Consider the following 17,169-nt stretch of genomic DNA (forward strand, 5'->3'; position numbering starts at 1 on the left):
TGTTGTGTATTTCTTTTTTATTATTAAATTCCATTAGTTTTTTTCTCTCCATATATTTTTTCCTCTAGGCACAATACAATACAAGAACTCTGCAGGTTTGACACAATGTACAGAAACTTCAGTAATCTACAACTGCTCAAGGAAGTTACAAAACCCTCCGATGCACACCAGCCACAGCCTTTATTGTACAAATAAAAAAAGGGGGGAGGCAAAGGGGCAGCTGGGGCTCCAGACTATGTACAACGCTTCGGGGACAGGAAAGGGCGCCCCTTTGCCTTTGAAAATGTGGGGGGCGGGGGCTGCCAGGCCAAACTGGAGCTCCAGGGAAGGAGGCCCTGCCTGCTCTGGCAGGAAAGCAGGCTGCATGATCTGCTTGGGGGGGGGGGGTCAGTGCAGGACACACAATTGGAGGGGCAGTTGCAGGTGCTGAGCCGCCCCCAGCAGCCAGACTCACAACCCTCTGCAAGGAAGACACAGAGGGAACCAAGAGCTGGGAGTGCAGCAAGACACTCGCCCCCCCCCCCCCTCGCTTGGCATTTCTCCCCAGGACAGAGTCCCTTTCCAACTGCAGCCTCAGCAGTACCAGGGGAGCTTGTGGTTTGCACAGGGAGACAAGGAGGGTCAGAATCGCCACCCCACTCCTCTGCCCCAGTGTCCCAGGGGCTCCAAACCTCCAAGCCGGGACAGGGGCACTGGAAGCCCTAACACTGTTTCTGCTCTCTCCCGCTGCTCCAGCAGGTCGCCAACCTCCCCACCGCTGCCTTCCCTGGCAGGGGGCACCCCTGGGCAGCCGGTGTGGGGCTAGGGGGGTGGAAGCAAGGCGGTTTGGCACATCTGCCACCGCCTGTGGTTGCCGATGGGGGGAAACTGACGGTGGCCAGAGCCATCTGCTTGGGGGGCCCTGCTGACCACGTCACTCCCCCCAACCTGACCTGCCAATGCATCTCTTAGGCAGAGGGAGCAGGCGGACCCCAACTCCTCTGCCAAGCAGTCGGATGGGGGTCCCAAGGGGGCCTCTACTCTGCGCCCCACAGCACCTCTTCCAGTCCTGCCCGGTCCTGGTCCAGCCCTGGCGCCGGCTTCACTTGCGGAGGCCTAGAAGGGCGGCCTCAGGGCTGCCTCAGGCGTCAGACAAGCAGCTCTGGATGCGGTCGATCCACTGCTGGGCCAGCTGCACATCCTGGGCGCAGAAATAGTAAACACGCTTCGTGGTCTTCACCTGCGAGGGGAGAAGGGTGAGCGCAAAGGTCTGCCTCTGGAACACCAGCCAGCCTTCCTCCCTCCCCCCTTGGGCAGCCATGGGGAGAAGCCACTCACGTCAAAGAAAGCCTTCTCCTCCACCATCTTGGGGGCCCCCATGGTGGGGGTGCCTGGTGTGATCGACTCCACCTCCGCCAGGTCAATGACGCCTTTGCACTCCAAGTCCAGGCGGCTGTCGTAATAGCGCAGCTGCAAGGAAGGAGGGCCGAAGGTCAGAGCCCCCCAGGAGAAGGTCCCCTCCCCATTCCCCTCGCCCGCCTGCAACCACCCACCTGGTGCTTGGTTTTATCCAGCACAAACCAGCGAGGCTTCCAGGGCTTCATGAAGGCTCCTTTCTTGTACAGTGTCCCCTCGTAGGACCTGCGGAGGACAGAGGGGGTCAGTGGGGGAAGAGGGGCAAGCAGAGACCAAGACCCCCTGCCTCCCTCTGCCAGCCCCCCAACGGCCGGGTCCCGCACCGATTCTCACTCTCCGCCGTCTGGAACTGGCTGTAGAGGGTGCTGGTGCTCCTGCGGCCCCCCTGCTTCCCGCTGGAGGGGGTGGAGGCGCTGCTGCTGTCGTTGTCCAGGCTCAGGTTGATGGTGGAGCTGCCGCGGCCGCTCTCCTGCAGGTAGACCCCGAAGGAGCGCCGCTGGTGCGACAGGCTGGAGGCCATCAGCAAGGAGCCAGCCGCCACCTGGGGGCAAAGGAAGCTCCTTCCGTCAGAGGAGGGCTCTGCGCAGGGCGGGCAAAGATCCCCAGCCCCTCAGCCCCCCAGCCCAGAGCCCTTACTCGGCCGCTGGGGTCCGCCTGCACCTCCGACCGCTGAGAGGCCTTCGCTTTGTCCCAGAGGTCCTTCCAGCGCTCAGGGACCTGCCCCAGCTCCATCTCCAGGTTCTGCAGCTCCTGCAAGAGACAGAGAAGGGGCAGTTGGGGGGGCAAAGGCAAAGGGGTTCCTACGGCATCAAGAGCAGCAGGGGAAAATGGGCGACAGCTGCATGTTCTCAAGCTCACCTCTACAGCCACAAAGGCAGGAAACCTGCCTTGAAGAAAACAAGATTCCCAGCTTTGAGTCCAGGTGGCCAAGAAATGGTGCTGGCCGTGAAGGACCAAGAAGGGGAAGAGTCCAGAACCAAAGTGGGCCCAGTTGCCCTTGTCCTAACTGCTCCCGCCTCTGCTTCTCGCCCAAGGCCCCCACTGACCTCCAGCAGCCGGGAGATGGCGTCTGGCTCAGTGCGGCTGCGGTTGTCATAGCAGGGCCAGACGATCTTGCGCCGGCTCTGGGGGGCGCTGGTGTCTGGCTGGGCGGCCTCCTCCACAGGGTCCGCCTGGCTCTGCACCAGCTCCCAGTCGTAGGAGGGTCCTTCCGACAGGGTCTCCTGCGTGTAGTAGTCCCACACCTTCAGGTTCGAGACGTTGCTGTACGGGCGCAAAACCTAACGGAAGGAAAGAGCCGAGGAGTCACTGCCCCAAAGGCCACGCCTGGCACCCGCCAGCAGCACCCAAGGCAGGACCCCCAGCAGGGAAGCCTTTGATGGGGCAGCTGGTGGGCCCCAGCACCCCCCAGCTGGGCCCCGCTGCCCCCGACCCACGGCTGCTCACCTCCCCGTCCTCCGGGGCATACATGTAGTTGAAGAAGGCCGGCGTCTTCTTGTTCAGCCGATCCAGGTAGTCCCAAATGGAGCGAAAGAGCTGGGGCCCCTTGCGCTCCCCTTTCTCTTCGTACAGCAGCCCTGCCAAGGAAGCACAGCCTTTGGCTCCTGCCACTGTCCCAGGGGCCACAAGGGCCCCCCCTCCCCAGGCCCCGGGGGCTCCTTACCCAGCTCCAGCCGCTCGTAGTCGGAGTCCAGCAGGAAAGTGCGGAAGCGGCTGGAGACCGAGTGGTAGCTGAGGAACTTCAGGTAGTACTGGCTGAACTCAAACTCCATGGGGAACTGCAGGTGGATCTGTGGGGGAAGAGGCAGCAGTAGAGTGGGGAGGGGGCAGGAAGAGGCCACAGGGCCCCTCCTCCCAGGGGTTGCCCACATGGAAGCATTTTGGGGCTGGGGCGGCCCTCCTCCCCCAGGGGCTTGGCCTGCTCTCCTCACCTGATGCACGCAGTCCAGGAACTGCAGGAAGATGGGCGTGAAGCCGCTGCTCTGGCTGGCCAAGGTCTGTGCCCCTCGGTGGCTGAAGCGGTGCCCAAAGGAGAGCCACTCCTTCTCCACCAGCAGCCGGAAGCCCTCCATGGTGCGGTAATAGGGGTCGGACAGGAGCTGCACCAGAGACACCACCTGGGGGGCAGAGGGGGGGTCACGGCCGGCCTCCAGGGCAAGTGCTGGTGGGGGGGGGGGGGGAGAGGGAAGGAGGCTGACCTGGGTGGTGATGTCCCAGCCGTCCTCCAGGCTGACCAGCACAGAGGAGCCCGTGTCCAGCAGCTCCACCACCAGCACAGAGATCTGCAGGATCTTGTGAATCTGGGGAGGAAAGAAGGATCCCAGGATGTGGCGGAGGCAGCGCACCTGGAGCAAACCTTCAAAGGTGCGCAGCAAGTGCCAACCTCCCCCTGACCTGCAATGGGACAAATCTCTCGCAGAAGCTCCTGCAGACCCACCTCAGAAACCCCCAGAGCCTTCCTGGCAGCTGCAGGCTGAAACGCCACACTCCGCTTGTGCAACATCCAGCCTCCTTCCAGATACCTTTCTCTTGACCTTTTTTTTGGGGGGGGGGGCCATTTAATTTGCTGCTCTTTTAACAATTTTACTAAACTCCTGAGCTTGCTAAGCTACTCCAGTTCTGCCTCACAGGGAACCTGGAACCTGCCCCCTGCCTGCCTGGCCAAGGGAGGGGCTCCTGGGCTGCGGGCGGACAACGTGGTTCCTGTGACGGAAACGAGACTCGGCAGCCAGGGCCTTCCTGCAGCTCCAGGGCCTGGCGACCGGAACGCGGAGTTTCTGCCTGCCACATCTTTGCTGACCTCAGAAACGGACGGACGAGCAGCGAGGACTTTGTTCCTTACCTGGCGAATCTCAAAGCCCCCCCCCCCCCAAGTCCTCCTCTGCCTTGACCTCTCTGGAGTCTTTGGGACCAGGAGGCCGGAGAGAAGAGCCTCCTCCCTTGAGCGTCCGGCTGGCCACTGACCTGGATCAGCCACTCGGACTCCTCCAGGGAGCGCAGGTAGGTCTGGCCGGGCTCGGCGGAGGGGTTGCCCGGCACACAGGCCTTCATCAGCTTCTTGAAGCTGGTCTTGACTTGCCGGGCGTCAAAGACCTCGATGGGCACCACCTCCCAGTGCTGCAAAGGGTCCGGCTTCACGCCCTGGATGGGAGCAAGAGACGCCATCAGGAAGGGGCCCCACAGCCCCCCTTCCCAGCCCCTGCCCCTCTGCTGGGCACCCAAGAGAACCCTACCCGGAGCTGGGACTTGTCTCCGATGATGTAGAGGGAGGCGCGATGCTGGCGCAGGAAGCTGGCCTCAGAGGGGGACCCGTTGGCTTGTGTGCTCAGCAGCTCCTTGCCGGCCAGGCGGGAGCCAACCTCCATGTTGAGAGCATAGCTGCTCATGCGCCCGCTGGCGCGGATGCTTCCCCACTTGCCTGCAAGGGAGGGGGTGTCAGGTGGCGCCCAAGACTCCGCTCTCTGCTGCAAGCTCACCCTGGAGCCTGCTGCCCCCTCCCAGCCGGAGCTCTAGGCCAGGGAAGACGGCCCCAGCCACACCCACCCAGGGCGGGCTACTCTGGAGACGGGCGCAGCGCCCCCGGCCGGCCCTTCCTTACCTAGGAGGGGCCGAGAGGCAGGCCAAGCCAGGCGGAAGAGCATGCTGTGAGGCTGCGGAAGGGTTAGCACAGAGGGTGGGTTAGACTGCCTGCCTGCCTGGGGGGGGGGGGGCACCAGTGGGGCGAGTTAGCAGTGTGAATGCCACGTCCCTGAGGTTAGTGCCCCATACAGTACCTCGGGGGGAGAGGTGTCCCTTTGATGCCAGGCTCTTGGGGCTGGAGAGGGTAATGAGCCTACCTCTGTGACCTAGGGCTGAGAGAGGACAGGACGGAGAGGCATCTCAGCGAGGGGGGGTGGGGGAAGAGAGGCGGCAGCGATGGATGGCAGACGGATGTTTGTCCCCAACGGAGAGGGCAAGACAGATGGGCAGGCAAGATGGAGGGAGGCAGCCAGAGGCGGTGGCTGTGAGCAACAGCCCTGGGGTGACCAGGCCCCCTTCCGTCCGCAGGCTGCTTGGAGAAGGCCCAGCCCAGCCCCCCCGGAGCCAGACGGCCCTTCCGTGGCTACTCTACGGGGGCTGCACGCAGCATCTCACCTCCGCGGCTAAGCGGCCCTTCGTCCTTCCCTCCCATCACCTGCTTCATAAGAGATCCCAGCTTGGGCTGCCGCTTCTCAGAAGAATCTGTAGCACCAACAGAAGGTGGACGTTCCACACCCAAGGAAAGCAAGGCAGCCCCGGAGCTGCAAGGCCTCTTCTCTCCCTGGGGCGTCCCCACCCAAAATCCGGCAGGGACCGGGGGGGGGCACTGGCCCCTCCCACAACGTGCCCAATGGCCTCTCCCAGCTCAGCCAGAATTCAGCTCTGGCCTGTCCTGAGGCTGACGCTCCCAGCAGAGCCAAGGGCTGCTTGGCTCCAGAGGGCCGGCTGGGGCTCTTCTCTCCAGGATGGCTCAGACAGACGACAAATGGGGGGGGGGGGGCTGATGGGATGGCAAGGGCCCTCGCTGATCCACCAGCAAGGATGGTGTGGAGGCGACACAACAGCTGCACATGGACAAGACTCACCTGGGCCTGTGGCCCCACGGCCTGGTGGTCGAGGGGAAGCTCTCTCCCGCCCTGCGCGCCCAGGACCCCACCTCTGAGCCCAGGGCAGCCTCCCCCCCCCCAGGCCCTCACCTGCGCTGCTCATGTGGGCCGAGGTGAAGCCGCTGAGCGTGTTGCGGCCGCCGCTGTCGGCGTAGTGAGGCATGGAGTTGATGACGGCCTGCAGGTACTTCTCTTGCTCCAGGCTGGTGGAGTCGGCCTGAGAGGGGCCTGCAAAGAGCAGCAGGGAAGGGGTTATCCTGAGGGTCTCCTCGGGAGGAGGGAGGCCAGGCGGGGAGGGGGGAGGCCGCTGTACCTGTGGCAGGAGCGTTCTGGGACTTGAAGAGGCCGGCCACACCCTTCCCATGCAGCCCGCCGGAGCGCAGGAGGACCGCCTTGGTGCGCGAGTTCCGCCAGCAGACCACCGGGAAGCGGTTCTGGCGGTAGCAGCGCGAGATCCGCTGGATGGCGTTGTCTTGGATGCTCTGTGGGACAATGAGCAGCCCAGGGTAGCTGCAGGGGGGAGAGAGAGGGATGGAAGGAAGTTATTATTAAGTATTATTTTAAAGAGGAAGAGGGGCTGCTGCAGTCCACCAAAACACTTCTGTGCAACCTTCTGGGTGGTGATCTCCCAGTCGAGAAGCTCTGGGTCAGGACCCCCCACCCCAGAAGGCTCTGTGCTGTCATTTCAAGAGGCAAAACGGCATTTGCAGCCCCACTTCCCCCCACCAAAGGCAGACGGTGCTGCAGTTGAGAGAAGACCAGGAAATGGTGGTGCTAAGGAAACAGGGCCTGGGCAGAAAACGTTTCCCTGCAGAGAAGGCCTGTTCGCTGGTCACCATCACGTAGCCTCTGGATTGGGGCCTCAGAGTGCAGTCAGAGGGATCAGGCAGGTGGCCAGAGAGCCTTTCATTCCAGGCAAGGGAGGCCCAGCAGAGCCCAGCCCCCAAGGCAGGACCAGAGCCATCATTTTCCAGACCCACCCACCCCTTTTCATGACTGTGCACTGCAGAAACCCCAGCTAGAGACCCAGAGAGCCTGGGCTGCCCCTGAGCCCCCCTCCTCAAGAAGGGGGGGAAGGGAGGGGGCAGAGCATCCCCAGCTGCAGGAAGAACCTTGGGCCTTGGCATCCAGTCTGTGAATCCCCCTTGTCAGAACCTGCCCAACTTGCTCCTTGAGGCTGACAGATGGACGGACTCTGAGCGACTGAGTAGCACAAGGTGCCCTGTCCTTCTGTCCGTCCATCGCCCACCATCTTGGTGGCCCAGAGACGCTGCTCCTCACCTCCTCCTGACCCCGTGGCCAGACTCTGAATCCCAGCTCTCCCCTCAGCTGCCTTCTGGAGAGCCTCGCCTGCTGTGTCTGGCAAGGGCCCCCCATGGAGCCCCCCCTGTGCCCTGCCTACGTTCTGGGTGTCCCCCTCTCCCCCCCGCCAGGCGCCCTGGCTCACCTCCGGCAGATGGCGTACATGCGGTTGACGGTGGAGATGCGGAAGGGCTCGTTCTTGGAGCGGGTCAGGCTGTTGCTGAGTGTCCCCAGGCCCAGGCGCTGGTAGTCCCGGCAACAGGCGCGCTCCACCAGGTGGCTCATGGTCATCTTGTCGGAGGGCCGGATGGTGGTGGATGGGGTCAAGGTGCTGCGGTCCACGTCTTCGGACACTGCAGGCAGCCAGGCAGGGTTGGGCAAAGCTCAGAAGGAGAACCCCCCTCTCCACCCCCAGGCAAGGGCCGTCCCTACCTGAGATCTCGTCCTCGTTGTCCTCCAGGAAGTGCTGCTGGTTGCCCCGGGCCTCCCAGGGAGGCGGTGTGTACTTCTTGCGTGTCACATACTGGCGGCCGATCGTCCTCTTGGCGTTCTTCACCAGGTTCCTGGAGATGGTCCTAAAGCAGGGAGAGGGCGAGAGCAGCCAGGGAGCTCAAGCGCAGGCTTGGCGGGGGTGCAAGAGAAACCCCTTCAGGCCCTCCCCCCACCCCTGGCCCAGCCGGCAGCACCGGCAGCAGGAGAAGAGCAAGGCGGGGCAGCTGGGGGTGAGGGGCAAGGAGACAGGAGAGGGTGAAGAGGCCAGGAGAAAGGGCAGCGTGGCCCCAGCAGGCAAGGTGGGCAGCTGGGTGTGGCAGACGGAAGCTGCTCCTTTCTAACCAGACTGGGGAGAGCCACATGGGGGCAATGTCCCCCTGGACCCTCAACCGCCTTCGGAGAAGCAGAAGCCAAAAAGGGCCCCCAAGAGTTGGAGAGGACGGGGGGCTGGCTGTGTGGGGTGGCAACAGGAACAGCCGGGAGGGAGGGAGGAGTCTCTGGGGCCCGGCTGCAGCCCCTGCTCGGTGCCCTGCTGCCTCCTCCTGCGGCTCAGGGGCCCCACGTGCCCCAAGGAAACAACACCCACCAGCAGAGCTTGCAGCATTCTGCCCCCAGCTGGGCGCTGGTCACTAAAAAGGAGGGGGGGTTCATCCCAGAGCCGAGCGAGACCCTCGCATGGCCTGCAGGCAGGAGCTCTCACCAGACCCAGCCTGAAGCCAAGAGGCCCTATAGGGAGTCTCCCTCCCCCAGCCCTGAGCTCGCACCTGAGTGAGGGGTTCTTCTCCTTGGCTTTGGGCTGCAGGGCTGCCTTGCTCAGGTGGCCCACGGTGAAGGCAAAGGTGTCGGAGGCCTGCTGGGGGTAGCGCAGCTTATTGAGATGCTTCCGGAAGGTCTCTGCGCTCTCAGAGGCCACCTCCTCGTCAAAGGCAATGCGCAGCAACTGTGGGGCAAGGCAAGGCGGGGTCAGGGCTGGCAGAACTGGGCCAAGCTGACCCCAGCTCAGAGCACGGCTGCCCTCCTCTGGGGAGGGGGTCCCAGGTGCCTCCCCCCCACCCCCAAGGGCTCACCTGGAATGTGCAGGAGCGCAGCTGGAGCTGAGCGCAGCCCTCCGTGATGAACTGGTCCGCCTGGGCCTGGACCGTGATCTTCTCCTCTTTGGTCAGGGAAGCGATGGGGAAGGAGCGGACCACCACCTGCTCCCCGACTGGGGAGGAGCCGAGAAAGAGGCAGCGTCAGCCCAGGGGGCTCAAACACAGCTGGGTGCCTCTGCTGCCAGAAGGGAGCTCAGCAAGCCCCCCAAGGAGGAGGAGGAGGAGGAGCAGAGAGCTCCCCCCCTCCCCAGAATAATATCCCGCCCGTCCGGCTCTCACCTAGTGGATCTGTCGGGGTGCCCTTGAAGATGACGCGGTAGGTGGTGAGGAAAATGGCCCCTTCGGCTGGAAGCAGGGGGGGTCCCCCCCCAGTCCCCCCAGATGCCTCTTCCCTTCCGTCCGGCATGAGGTAGACGCGCAGCCCCTCCATCACGCTCTCTTCGCCCATCAGCAGGCTGGGCCGGAGCAGCTTGGGCTGCAAGAAGCCAAGGGGATGGAGTCAAGGAGGGAGTCCCCCTGCCCTGACCCTGAGTCACAGCTCCTGAGTGGAACAGCCCCTCCCCACACTTCCTTCTCGCTCAAGACCCCCATGGGGGGGGCCACCCTCACCTTCTGTATCGGGGGGAGCCTCTTGCTTTCCCTCTGCACGGCATCCAGGGTCTCAATGTGCATCTGGACAATGTCTGGGGGGAGGGAGGAGGGAGGTCACAGGCGGAAGAGAGAGGAGACCCCGCGATGCCGCCTCCCCCCGCTGGCCACACTCGGCTCCCAAGGGTGGGGCGCAGAGCACCTACCGGGGATCATGACATGCAGCCCCTTGAGGTGCTCGTTGGTGACGCCGCTCTCGGTGCAGACCTTGTCCACAAAGCGGTTGATGAAGCGCACCACGTAGTTGGCCACGTCGGAGCTCTCTGCGTCCTCAAAGCCGCTCTCCGTGTCGTAGCTGTCGGCCACGCTTCCTGCGATGCTGGCAAGGCAGAAGGGAGGCTGAGCTCCTCTGGGGCCAGGACCGCCCTCCCCGCGGCCGGGACGCCCCCTCTCCCCCTCCCGGTGCCCAGCCAAGCCCCGCAGGCTACCTGTTGGTGATGAAGCTGTTGCTGACGCTCTCGGCATCGCCCAGGCCGGAGCCGCGCAGGAGCCGGTTCTTGCTGGTGTCGAGGGGCAGGAGCAGGTAGCTCATGCGGTTGGCGTAGTGAATGGCCTGGCTGAAGACCGTGCTCTCCTCCTTCTGGATCAGCTCCTGCTGCTTCTCCCGGCTCACGGTCGGCCACAGGCGACATTGCTCGGCCGCAATCTCCAGGGCCGACTTCTCCTCTTGCGGCGGCCCTTCCTCACTTGCCTGGGAGGGGGACCAGAAAAGCATTGTCCACAGCATGTGGGCACATCCACCCCCTGCCCCAAGCCCCCTTCCCCTCGGCTTCTTTCCTCACCTTCTCCACGTGGTTCTCCCCCTCGTCCTCGATCCCCTCCAGGTACAGAGCCCGGATGTGGTTCTGCACGTCAGAGTAGAACATGGCCTCCCAGAACTGGATGTTGGTCCACACCAGGTGCTCCTGCACACAGCTGTAGGCAAACTGGGTGATCCCTGGGCTCAGTTTCTGGGGTGGGAAGAAGAGGAGGCAGCCTGCGTAAAGGCCACAAGCTCTCCGCCATGCCCAGGTGGGAACCGATGCCGGCCTCACCAGCCCAGCCTGGCTCCCCGCCCCCCCAAGATGCCATCTGGACCCGAGGGAGCCCTCTCCCCGCCAGGCCCTGCGCGCCCAAGGGCTACTCACGCGGCAGAAGGCAGTCACCAAGGGCAAGAGGGCAGCCGCCACCCCGTGTTCGTCTGAAGCGCTGCAGTCCTGAGGTGGACAGGAGGGGAAGTCAGCATGGGACCCCCGAGAGCCCAGAGCCTGAGCCCCCCAGGCCCGGCCGCTCCCTCCCTGAGCCCCAGCCCACCTGCAAGCAGCAGTTCATCATGCGGACGATGAAGTCAAACTGCTGGTGGTCCAGCACAGCCCGGTTCTGCTGCACGTGGAGGTTCAGCTCTTGGGTCAGGCAGTGGCGGGCAGCCCGGCTCTTCATGGCACGGAGGACGGCCGGGAGGAGCTGCAAGGCGGCAAGAGCAGCGCTGAGGTGGGGGCCAAAGGGGCAAAGCCAGCCCACCCTGCGCTGCCCAGGGACCTTCTGAACACACACACAGTACCAACCCCCCCAGAGCAAGGCTCCAAATCGTCCATACAAGGAAGCCGAGAGACGGAGAGGGAGGGGCTGGCTTTTCATTTCCCACCAACTGCAAGGGGAGGCCTGGCAGCACACGGAGGCGCCCAGGGGAAACCTGCCAGTCAGTGGAGAAGCAGCAGCGGCAGCTGCTTTGCCTCCAAACAATCTCCAATGTAAGTGGGCAGAAGAAGCGGCCAGAAGAGCTGGATTCTGCGTCCTCCGCGGTCCCCTCTTGGGGACAGGGGCTGAAAGGCTCCCAGGAGCTCACCTTCTTGGCCTCCAGCATCTTGCTCTCAAAGACGTAGGAGATGCAGTTCCTGACCACCTCCAGCCGGCGGGCGCTGTTGGCCAAGATGATGCCATTGCGGTCCATGATGGCCCCTGGGGGGAGAAGGAAGATGCTCATCAGGCCAGGAGGAGGCGTCGGCCCCTTCCCTGCTGCATCTTGGACACACCCTGCATGGGGGGGGGGCAGGAAGAGGAGCCTCCGCAGGGCAACGGACAGCACCACAGTGCTCTGCAAGGAGGGTCAGCAGGGTGGGGCCCAAAGCGCAGGCCTATTAGACCTCCTCCGGGGATCCCAAGCACGGGTCCTTTGGGAGCCCTGGCTGAAGATGCTCCAAGTCAGAGACACAGGGAGCACCCCCAGGGCGCCCAGAGAGAGGGTCCGCTGGCACTGCTGCTCCTGACCACTCTCCAAGGAGCAGACAAGCATGTCCAGGGACCCACGCAGCCCACAAGACTTCCCTGCCCACAGCACCACCTAGAGGCAGGGGCCAGACTCTGCGCGCTCCACATACCCAGGGGGGGCCCAGACGGCACCATGCACTTCTTCTCTGCCTTGACTAAGGGGGGAGCCGTTTGCAGCTTGGCTGTTGCCTGGTCAACGATCCACTGGATGGTGCCCTCATCCAGGCGAGGAAAAGGCCGCTGGTGCAGGCGCAGGTGGCAGCCTTCTGTGGGCTTCTGCACTTTGTGCATCGTCACAGCAGGATACGGGTTCTCCTGGGCAAGCCAAGCCAGGGAGGGGGGTAAGCAAGGAGGCTCTGAAGGAGGCCCTGCCTCCCAGGCTCATCTGCAGAGCCTCCATCCAGCCCGGCTGAAGGGCAGGGAGCAGCAGCACAGCCCTGCTCAGCTGCCGTGGGGGAGAAGAGGGGCTGCTGGATGGGGCAGGAAGGGATTCCCACAAAGTCTGTGGTGCCAGCTGGCCCCCTGCTCCACTGTGTGCCAGGGACGAAGGGACAGAATTACCCCAAGCTGGGGGCATCATCCGCACACACAACACCCACGTACGTTTTTGTACAGGTGCTCTGCCAGTTCCTTGATGTGGCGCAGCACCCTGGCCCGGCTCCCTTCGTCCGCCTGCATCCGCTTCGCCTCATTGGCCACCAGCTAAGAGAGAGGAAGGGCGGGGGGAGAGGGGGACGGGGTGACTGGACCACCCCGCAGGCCCAGGCCTTGTGGCCCCGGAGGGCCTGGGGGGAGATCTCCTCCAGCCGCCACTCCTCACCTCGTCAAACAGGTCAATGTCTCGGTAGGGGGGCCCCCTCTCCGTCACAAAGCCAGCGAAGGCCATGCCCTCCAGTACCTTGGGGAGGAAGTCGTCTTCCACCAGCCCCCTCTGCCCCAGGAAGGCTGCCTAGACCGAGGGAGAGGAAGAGGCACTTGTGGGTCTTGCGGAGGAATCGCTTCCTGGGAAGCATCTCAGAGCCACTTCACAAGGCAATCAGAACACAGGCAGAACAGCTGCACATCTCAAAAGCCATTTCAAATCCAGGAGAGACACTGACTGAAAGAGGATCTTCCACATGTGCCCCAAAGGCAACAGGGATGGTCTGCAGAGCAGGCCGGCTGCCTAGGACCGACCTCCTGGCGCTGGTCCACACTCCAGAAAGACAAGGCTTGCCAGCCTGGTGTGCAGAGTGGAAGCAGCAGGCTTCCTGAAGGGGGGCTCCTGCTCTCTGTGGACCCTCGCAAAGAGACCCTTGCCTCTGGTTTGGACCCCTGAGCCACTGGGCTTCTGTGACTTGTCTTTGGTTTTAGGCTGTTCTTCATGTTGTGCAACCCACCCCAGAAGCTGAAACCCCCCATCCCAACCCTCCTCCGCCCTCGCCTTGGCTACCTTGTGAAAGCGAATGACTGGCTCCGGGTGGATGCGGATGATGTGCAGGCACCAGCGGTAGCCCTGGAGCAGCTGTGCAAATAAGCGGAGGAAGACGGCCCGGATCTCCTTGTCCTGCAGCCCAAGACGGAGGAAGGGGAAAGGGTCAAGCAGGGAGCGCTGGATGAGGAGGGCAGCTCCTGCCAGAGGACGGGTGGGGGGGGGCTCTGCAGCACCCACTGCTGCCCCTCCAAAACAGGTCTCATGCCTTCCCCTGGCTGGCTGTGCCCGTCTGGGGCAGTGAAGGGGCTCTGCAGTCCCCACCCGTAAGAAGACATGAAGAGCCTGCTGCTGGGTACATCTAGTCCAGCATCCTGTTTCAGAGGGGCTGACCAGAACCCTAGGAGGGAGTCTGCTGCACACGGTCTCAATTGGCTCTCATGGCTCTGTGGGGGCTGATTGCCAGCTCCAGTGCTCTCTGTGCCTTGAGGCCACTGGGAACTTCTCTGAGGAGGAGCCAGGCCAAGCCAGGTGCCCCCCCCCCCCAGCAGCCTGCACCACTTACCTGCATCTTGAGGGAGGATGCAGAGATGGTGGGCGATGGGGGGAAGGCCAGGTCTGCAATCTCCAACTCTGGGTCCAAGACCTGCACAGAGAAACGAGGGCAAGGATGCCCCGCTCAGCTGGGAAGGGGCTCCTCAGCCTCCAGCCACACACCCCTCCTTCCCCGGGGCCCCCACTTGCAAGCCCAAGAGCAGAAGCGCTCCTTCTCTCTCTCCCTATTACTTGGAGAATCAGTTCCCAGGCTTCATGACAGATGGTCATCTCTCATGGATGCTTGACCCTCAGGATCCTTTCCAACTCTATGATTCTGTGTAAATCATACGGACACACCCCATTTTTACAAATAATGTGGGGGGAAACACCACTCCATGGAGAAAACCAGAAGGGTTCCACTTTACCTTTCCCCCCCCAGCAACCAGATTCTCACTTTTCCATTCCATTATTTATCATTAATAATATTCCTTGCATGAGCCTCCACTCAGATGGCGAGTTCATCCCCTGACGAGTCCTTGGCCTCTTGGCCTTGCGGGTTCAGGATGCAGCCCCCCTGCAGCACCAAACGCCACTTGGCGGTGCCAGATTCCCACATGACCACCTGCCATGGATCTCTGTCACTGACCCCCCCCCCCCCCCCCCGGCTGCCTACTGGTCATGAAGCCCAAGGCGGAGGGTCTGGAGGCCTCTTGTGAGGAGCCAAGGGGCGGCACTCACCATGGACAGGGCTTCCCGCGTCTGATGGAGAAGCGGCTCAGGCAGCAGAGAGATATGGATGCACTCGGGAACAGTCACCGTTCCACCATCCAGGTCAGCGATGATCACATCCAGCTGGGAAAAGTCAGGGAGCAATGGCAGAGTCCAGAAGGGGCAAAGAGGGAAAGGACACAGGCCAGGCTGCCGAGAGACCCCTTTGGCCCCAGCCCAGCTCCCCCCCCCCGCCCCCCGGGGCACCAGGGAGGGAGGAGTTGGGGGTCTGAGGGGGCTCCTTCAGGAGGAGAATCCGTTTCCGACACCCAAGACAAACCCACCTGTCACCCCAGGAGAGAAAACTCTCTTTGAGGGAGGGGAGAGAGAGAAGGGGAAGTTCCCAAGAGAAGAACAGGGAATGGGATGACAGCCCTGCTCCTGAAAACGCCCCTGGCAAGCCTGGCCTCCGCTTTCCCACAGAGTCCTCCTTCAGGGACTCACCAGCTCCTGTGTCTCTGCCTGGAAGATGGAGCTCACACCAATTATGAAAGGGGTTGGCGTGGTGAGGACCTCCAAGAGCTGAGCGGGCAGGATGGGCACGTACGTGAAGCTGGAACCAAGAAAGCACCAATGCAGGCCGGCAGACGTGGCAACGAAAGGCACCCTCTCCAGGGAGCCCCCTCCCCTCCCCCACCCTCCTTGCAGGTGAGCCAGCGGCTGCTCCCGGTGCCCGCAGCTCCCTGCGCTCACCTGTACTTCAGGGGGAAGAGGAGGGCCAGCAGGGCCCGGCAGGCGTCCGTCAGCCTCTGGTAACTGCTGGAGAGAAACAGGATCTTGTGCTCTGTGAGGGCCGCGCAGAAGAGGCACAGCACGTTGGTGATCCCTGGAAGGGAAGGAAGGAAGGAGTTGGAGAGGCCCCTCCCAGCTGGGCCAGCCCTGCGCCCAAGGCCCAGCCAGAGCCCCACCATCTCTCCAGAGACATGGACGCCCTCCGAAGTGGCCTGAGCCGGGTCTCACCGAGCTGTCGGAAGAGCAGGGCCACGCTGCAGTTGCTGATGGGAAGGGAATCGTTGATGGGCGTCTGAATCACCTGCCTGTCGCCTGCGCCCAGAGAGATTGTCCTCTGGAAGAGACAAACACAATCCCCACGGCCGGCGGTCAGTCAGGGACGGCCCAGCAGAAGACCTGGGCTCCAGAAGGCAGACTGGCAGGAAGCGCCCCCAAGACACCCCACCCATGGGGAGGGGAGCTGCCTGCCCCCAGGGCCAACTGCAGGCCCGCTGCCAGGAAGGGGCTCTCAAAGCCTGGGCTGAAGAGCACTTGCACCAAGGAGACAGTGAGAAAGAGAGACGGACAAAGAGACACAGAGAAGAGGACAGGCAGATGGCGGCACATATGTCCAGGCACTGCAGAAGGACCTTGTCAGCCTACATGTGAAGCAGGTGCTGGGCTGTGGACTCAGCATTCAAGGCTGGCCTATGAAGCCTTTGCCCCCCCCCCCCAGGCAGGACCCTTGCTCTTCTTGCTCCCCTCTTTCTCTGTTCTCTCTCAGTCCCTGCCCCCTTCCCGTAGGCACTGCCCCACACCAAGGGCCACAGAGAGTTGTGCGCTGATCTTTCCGGAGAGGGACACACTGAGCAGCACCACCTCAGCCCCCAAAACGCCGCCTCCTCCTCCTCCTCCCACAGAAGGAGGCAGCCCCGAGGAGAGAAAAGTTGTGCATACCGCTCCTTCGTCCTCCGTGTCAGGCTGAGATAGAGACAGACAGAAACAGCACAGAAAATTAGAAACACGGTGCAGCAGACGGACAGGCGGGCAGCGGGCGGGCAGACAGGCAGACAGCCACACGAGAGGGAGAGGCAGCACGCCAAGCGGGACACAGCAAGCCAAGAGCACAAGGGGGCGCCCCACAAGAGAGCCAGGAGAGGCACGGGCTGCCCAGCCAGCTTGGAGCAGGATCCACAAAGCCAGAACCATCCTCCCAGCATGCTGCCAGCTGTGCAAGCTCTCCCTGCCCACAGGGCGCCTGGCAAGCTGGGATCAGAAGAGGTCTCAGCCCCCTTGCCAGGGAGAGGGCGGAGGGGCCTGGGAAGAGCTCACCCAGCCAGCCCCATGAAGCGGCTTGAAAGGCACTGCCTCTCTCCAGCCAGGTCTCTTTCGCCTGATCACTCCCTGCGAGGCACGAGAAGCAAGCGAGGGAGCTCTACCTAACCTCCCCTTGGAGCTCAGCGGTCGGCTGCTTGGGACCCCTGGCCACATCAGCCCACGGAGCTGGAGGGGCCTGGGGTCGGGCTGCATCTTGCCTAGAGGAAATGCCAGGGGGCATCAGGAACCCACCTGGGCACCTCCTGTGATGGGGATGGTGCAGGTCAGGAGGCTCCCGATGACGGTCTCCAGGGAGGCGTTCAGCCCGTCCACAAAGATGGTGTAAACCAGCCCCAGGCAGTTCTGCAGGTGAAACAGGGTAAGTTGGCATTCTGGTGGGTCATTGGCCAGGGACAAAAGCAAGAAGACCCGCTCAAAATGGGGAGCCCCCCCCCTCCCAGGAGAGCTTCAGCCCCGAGCCAGAAGAAGGGGCCAGGAGGCAGCCTCACCTTCTGTGCCGTTTAGGAGCAGAGCTATAAAGAGAGCAAAGAAATGGCGGCTCCACATGGAAGGACTCCGCATGGCTGGCCCTTCCCATCAGTTGCCCCTGGCGGGCAGCGCCCGG

At 63.1% G+C, this 17,169-nt stretch overlaps 1 protein-coding gene across 11 annotated transcripts in view; it reads right to left on the reverse strand.

Annotated features, from left to right (window-relative positions):
- SBF1 (SET binding factor 1) overlaps window positions 1–17,169 on the reverse strand; it is a 41,754-nt gene continuing 24,585 nt past the window's right edge. For 2 of the 11 annotated variants that reach the window (XM_028745418.2, XM_028745417.2), the window contains exons 5-43: window positions 16,797–16,907; window positions 16,185–16,208; window positions 15,477–15,582; window positions 15,210–15,342; window positions 14,961–15,069; window positions 14,487–14,600; window positions 13,777–13,857; window positions 13,233–13,346; window positions 12,621–12,749; window positions 12,404–12,502; window positions 11,911–12,115; window positions 11,379–11,491; window positions 10,847–10,996; window positions 10,681–10,749; window positions 10,336–10,503; window positions 9,982–10,244; window positions 9,700–9,872; window positions 9,515–9,588; window positions 9,185–9,380; window positions 8,882–9,018; window positions 8,579–8,754; window positions 7,755–7,897; window positions 7,468–7,675; window positions 6,334–6,530; window positions 6,111–6,248; window positions 5,530–5,616; window positions 5,169–5,246; window positions 4,629–4,813; window positions 4,360–4,536; window positions 3,594–3,695; window positions 3,327–3,512; window positions 3,059–3,185; window positions 2,842–2,972; window positions 2,442–2,675; window positions 2,032–2,145; window positions 1,719–1,936; window positions 1,533–1,620; window positions 1,318–1,449; window positions 1–1,219 (exon numbers count right to left, since the gene is read on the reverse strand). In XM_028745418.2, coding sequence (XP_028601251.2) covers window positions 1,121–1,219; window positions 1,318–1,449; window positions 1,533–1,620; window positions 1,719–1,936; window positions 2,032–2,145; window positions 2,442–2,675; window positions 2,842–2,972; window positions 3,059–3,185; window positions 3,327–3,512; window positions 3,594–3,695; window positions 4,360–4,536; window positions 4,629–4,813; window positions 5,169–5,246; window positions 5,530–5,616; window positions 6,111–6,248; window positions 6,334–6,530; window positions 7,468–7,675; window positions 7,755–7,897; window positions 8,579–8,754; window positions 8,882–9,018; window positions 9,185–9,380; window positions 9,515–9,588; window positions 9,700–9,872; window positions 9,982–10,244; window positions 10,336–10,503; window positions 10,681–10,749; window positions 10,847–10,996; window positions 11,379–11,491; window positions 11,911–12,115; window positions 12,404–12,502; window positions 12,621–12,749; window positions 13,233–13,346; window positions 13,777–13,857; window positions 14,487–14,600; window positions 14,961–15,069; window positions 15,210–15,342; window positions 15,477–15,582; window positions 16,185–16,208; window positions 16,797–16,907 — 5,388 coding nt within the window. In that variant the 3' untranslated portion in view covers window positions 1–1,120. The remainder of the gene's footprint in view (window positions 1,220–1,317; window positions 1,450–1,532; window positions 1,621–1,718; window positions 1,937–2,031; window positions 2,146–2,441; window positions 2,676–2,841; window positions 2,973–3,058; window positions 3,186–3,326; window positions 3,513–3,593; window positions 3,696–4,359; window positions 4,537–4,628; window positions 4,814–5,168; window positions 5,247–5,529; window positions 5,617–6,110; window positions 6,249–6,333; window positions 6,531–7,467; window positions 7,676–7,754; window positions 7,898–8,578; window positions 8,755–8,881; window positions 9,019–9,184; window positions 9,381–9,514; window positions 9,589–9,699; window positions 9,873–9,981; window positions 10,245–10,335; window positions 10,504–10,680; window positions 10,750–10,846; window positions 10,997–11,378; window positions 11,492–11,910; window positions 12,116–12,403; window positions 12,503–12,620; window positions 12,750–13,232; window positions 13,347–13,776; window positions 13,858–14,486; window positions 14,601–14,960; window positions 15,070–15,209; window positions 15,343–15,476; window positions 15,583–16,184; window positions 16,209–16,796; window positions 16,908–17,169) is intronic. The other 9 variants (XM_028745420.2, XM_028745419.2, XM_028745427.2 and 6 more) reach the window with 7 other exon arrangements.

This window comes from Podarcis muralis, chromosome 10 (assembly GCF_964188315.1).
Source record: "Podarcis muralis chromosome 10, rPodMur119.hap1.1, whole genome shotgun sequence".
NCBI lineage: Eukaryota > Metazoa > Chordata > Lepidosauria > Squamata > Lacertidae > Podarcis > Podarcis muralis.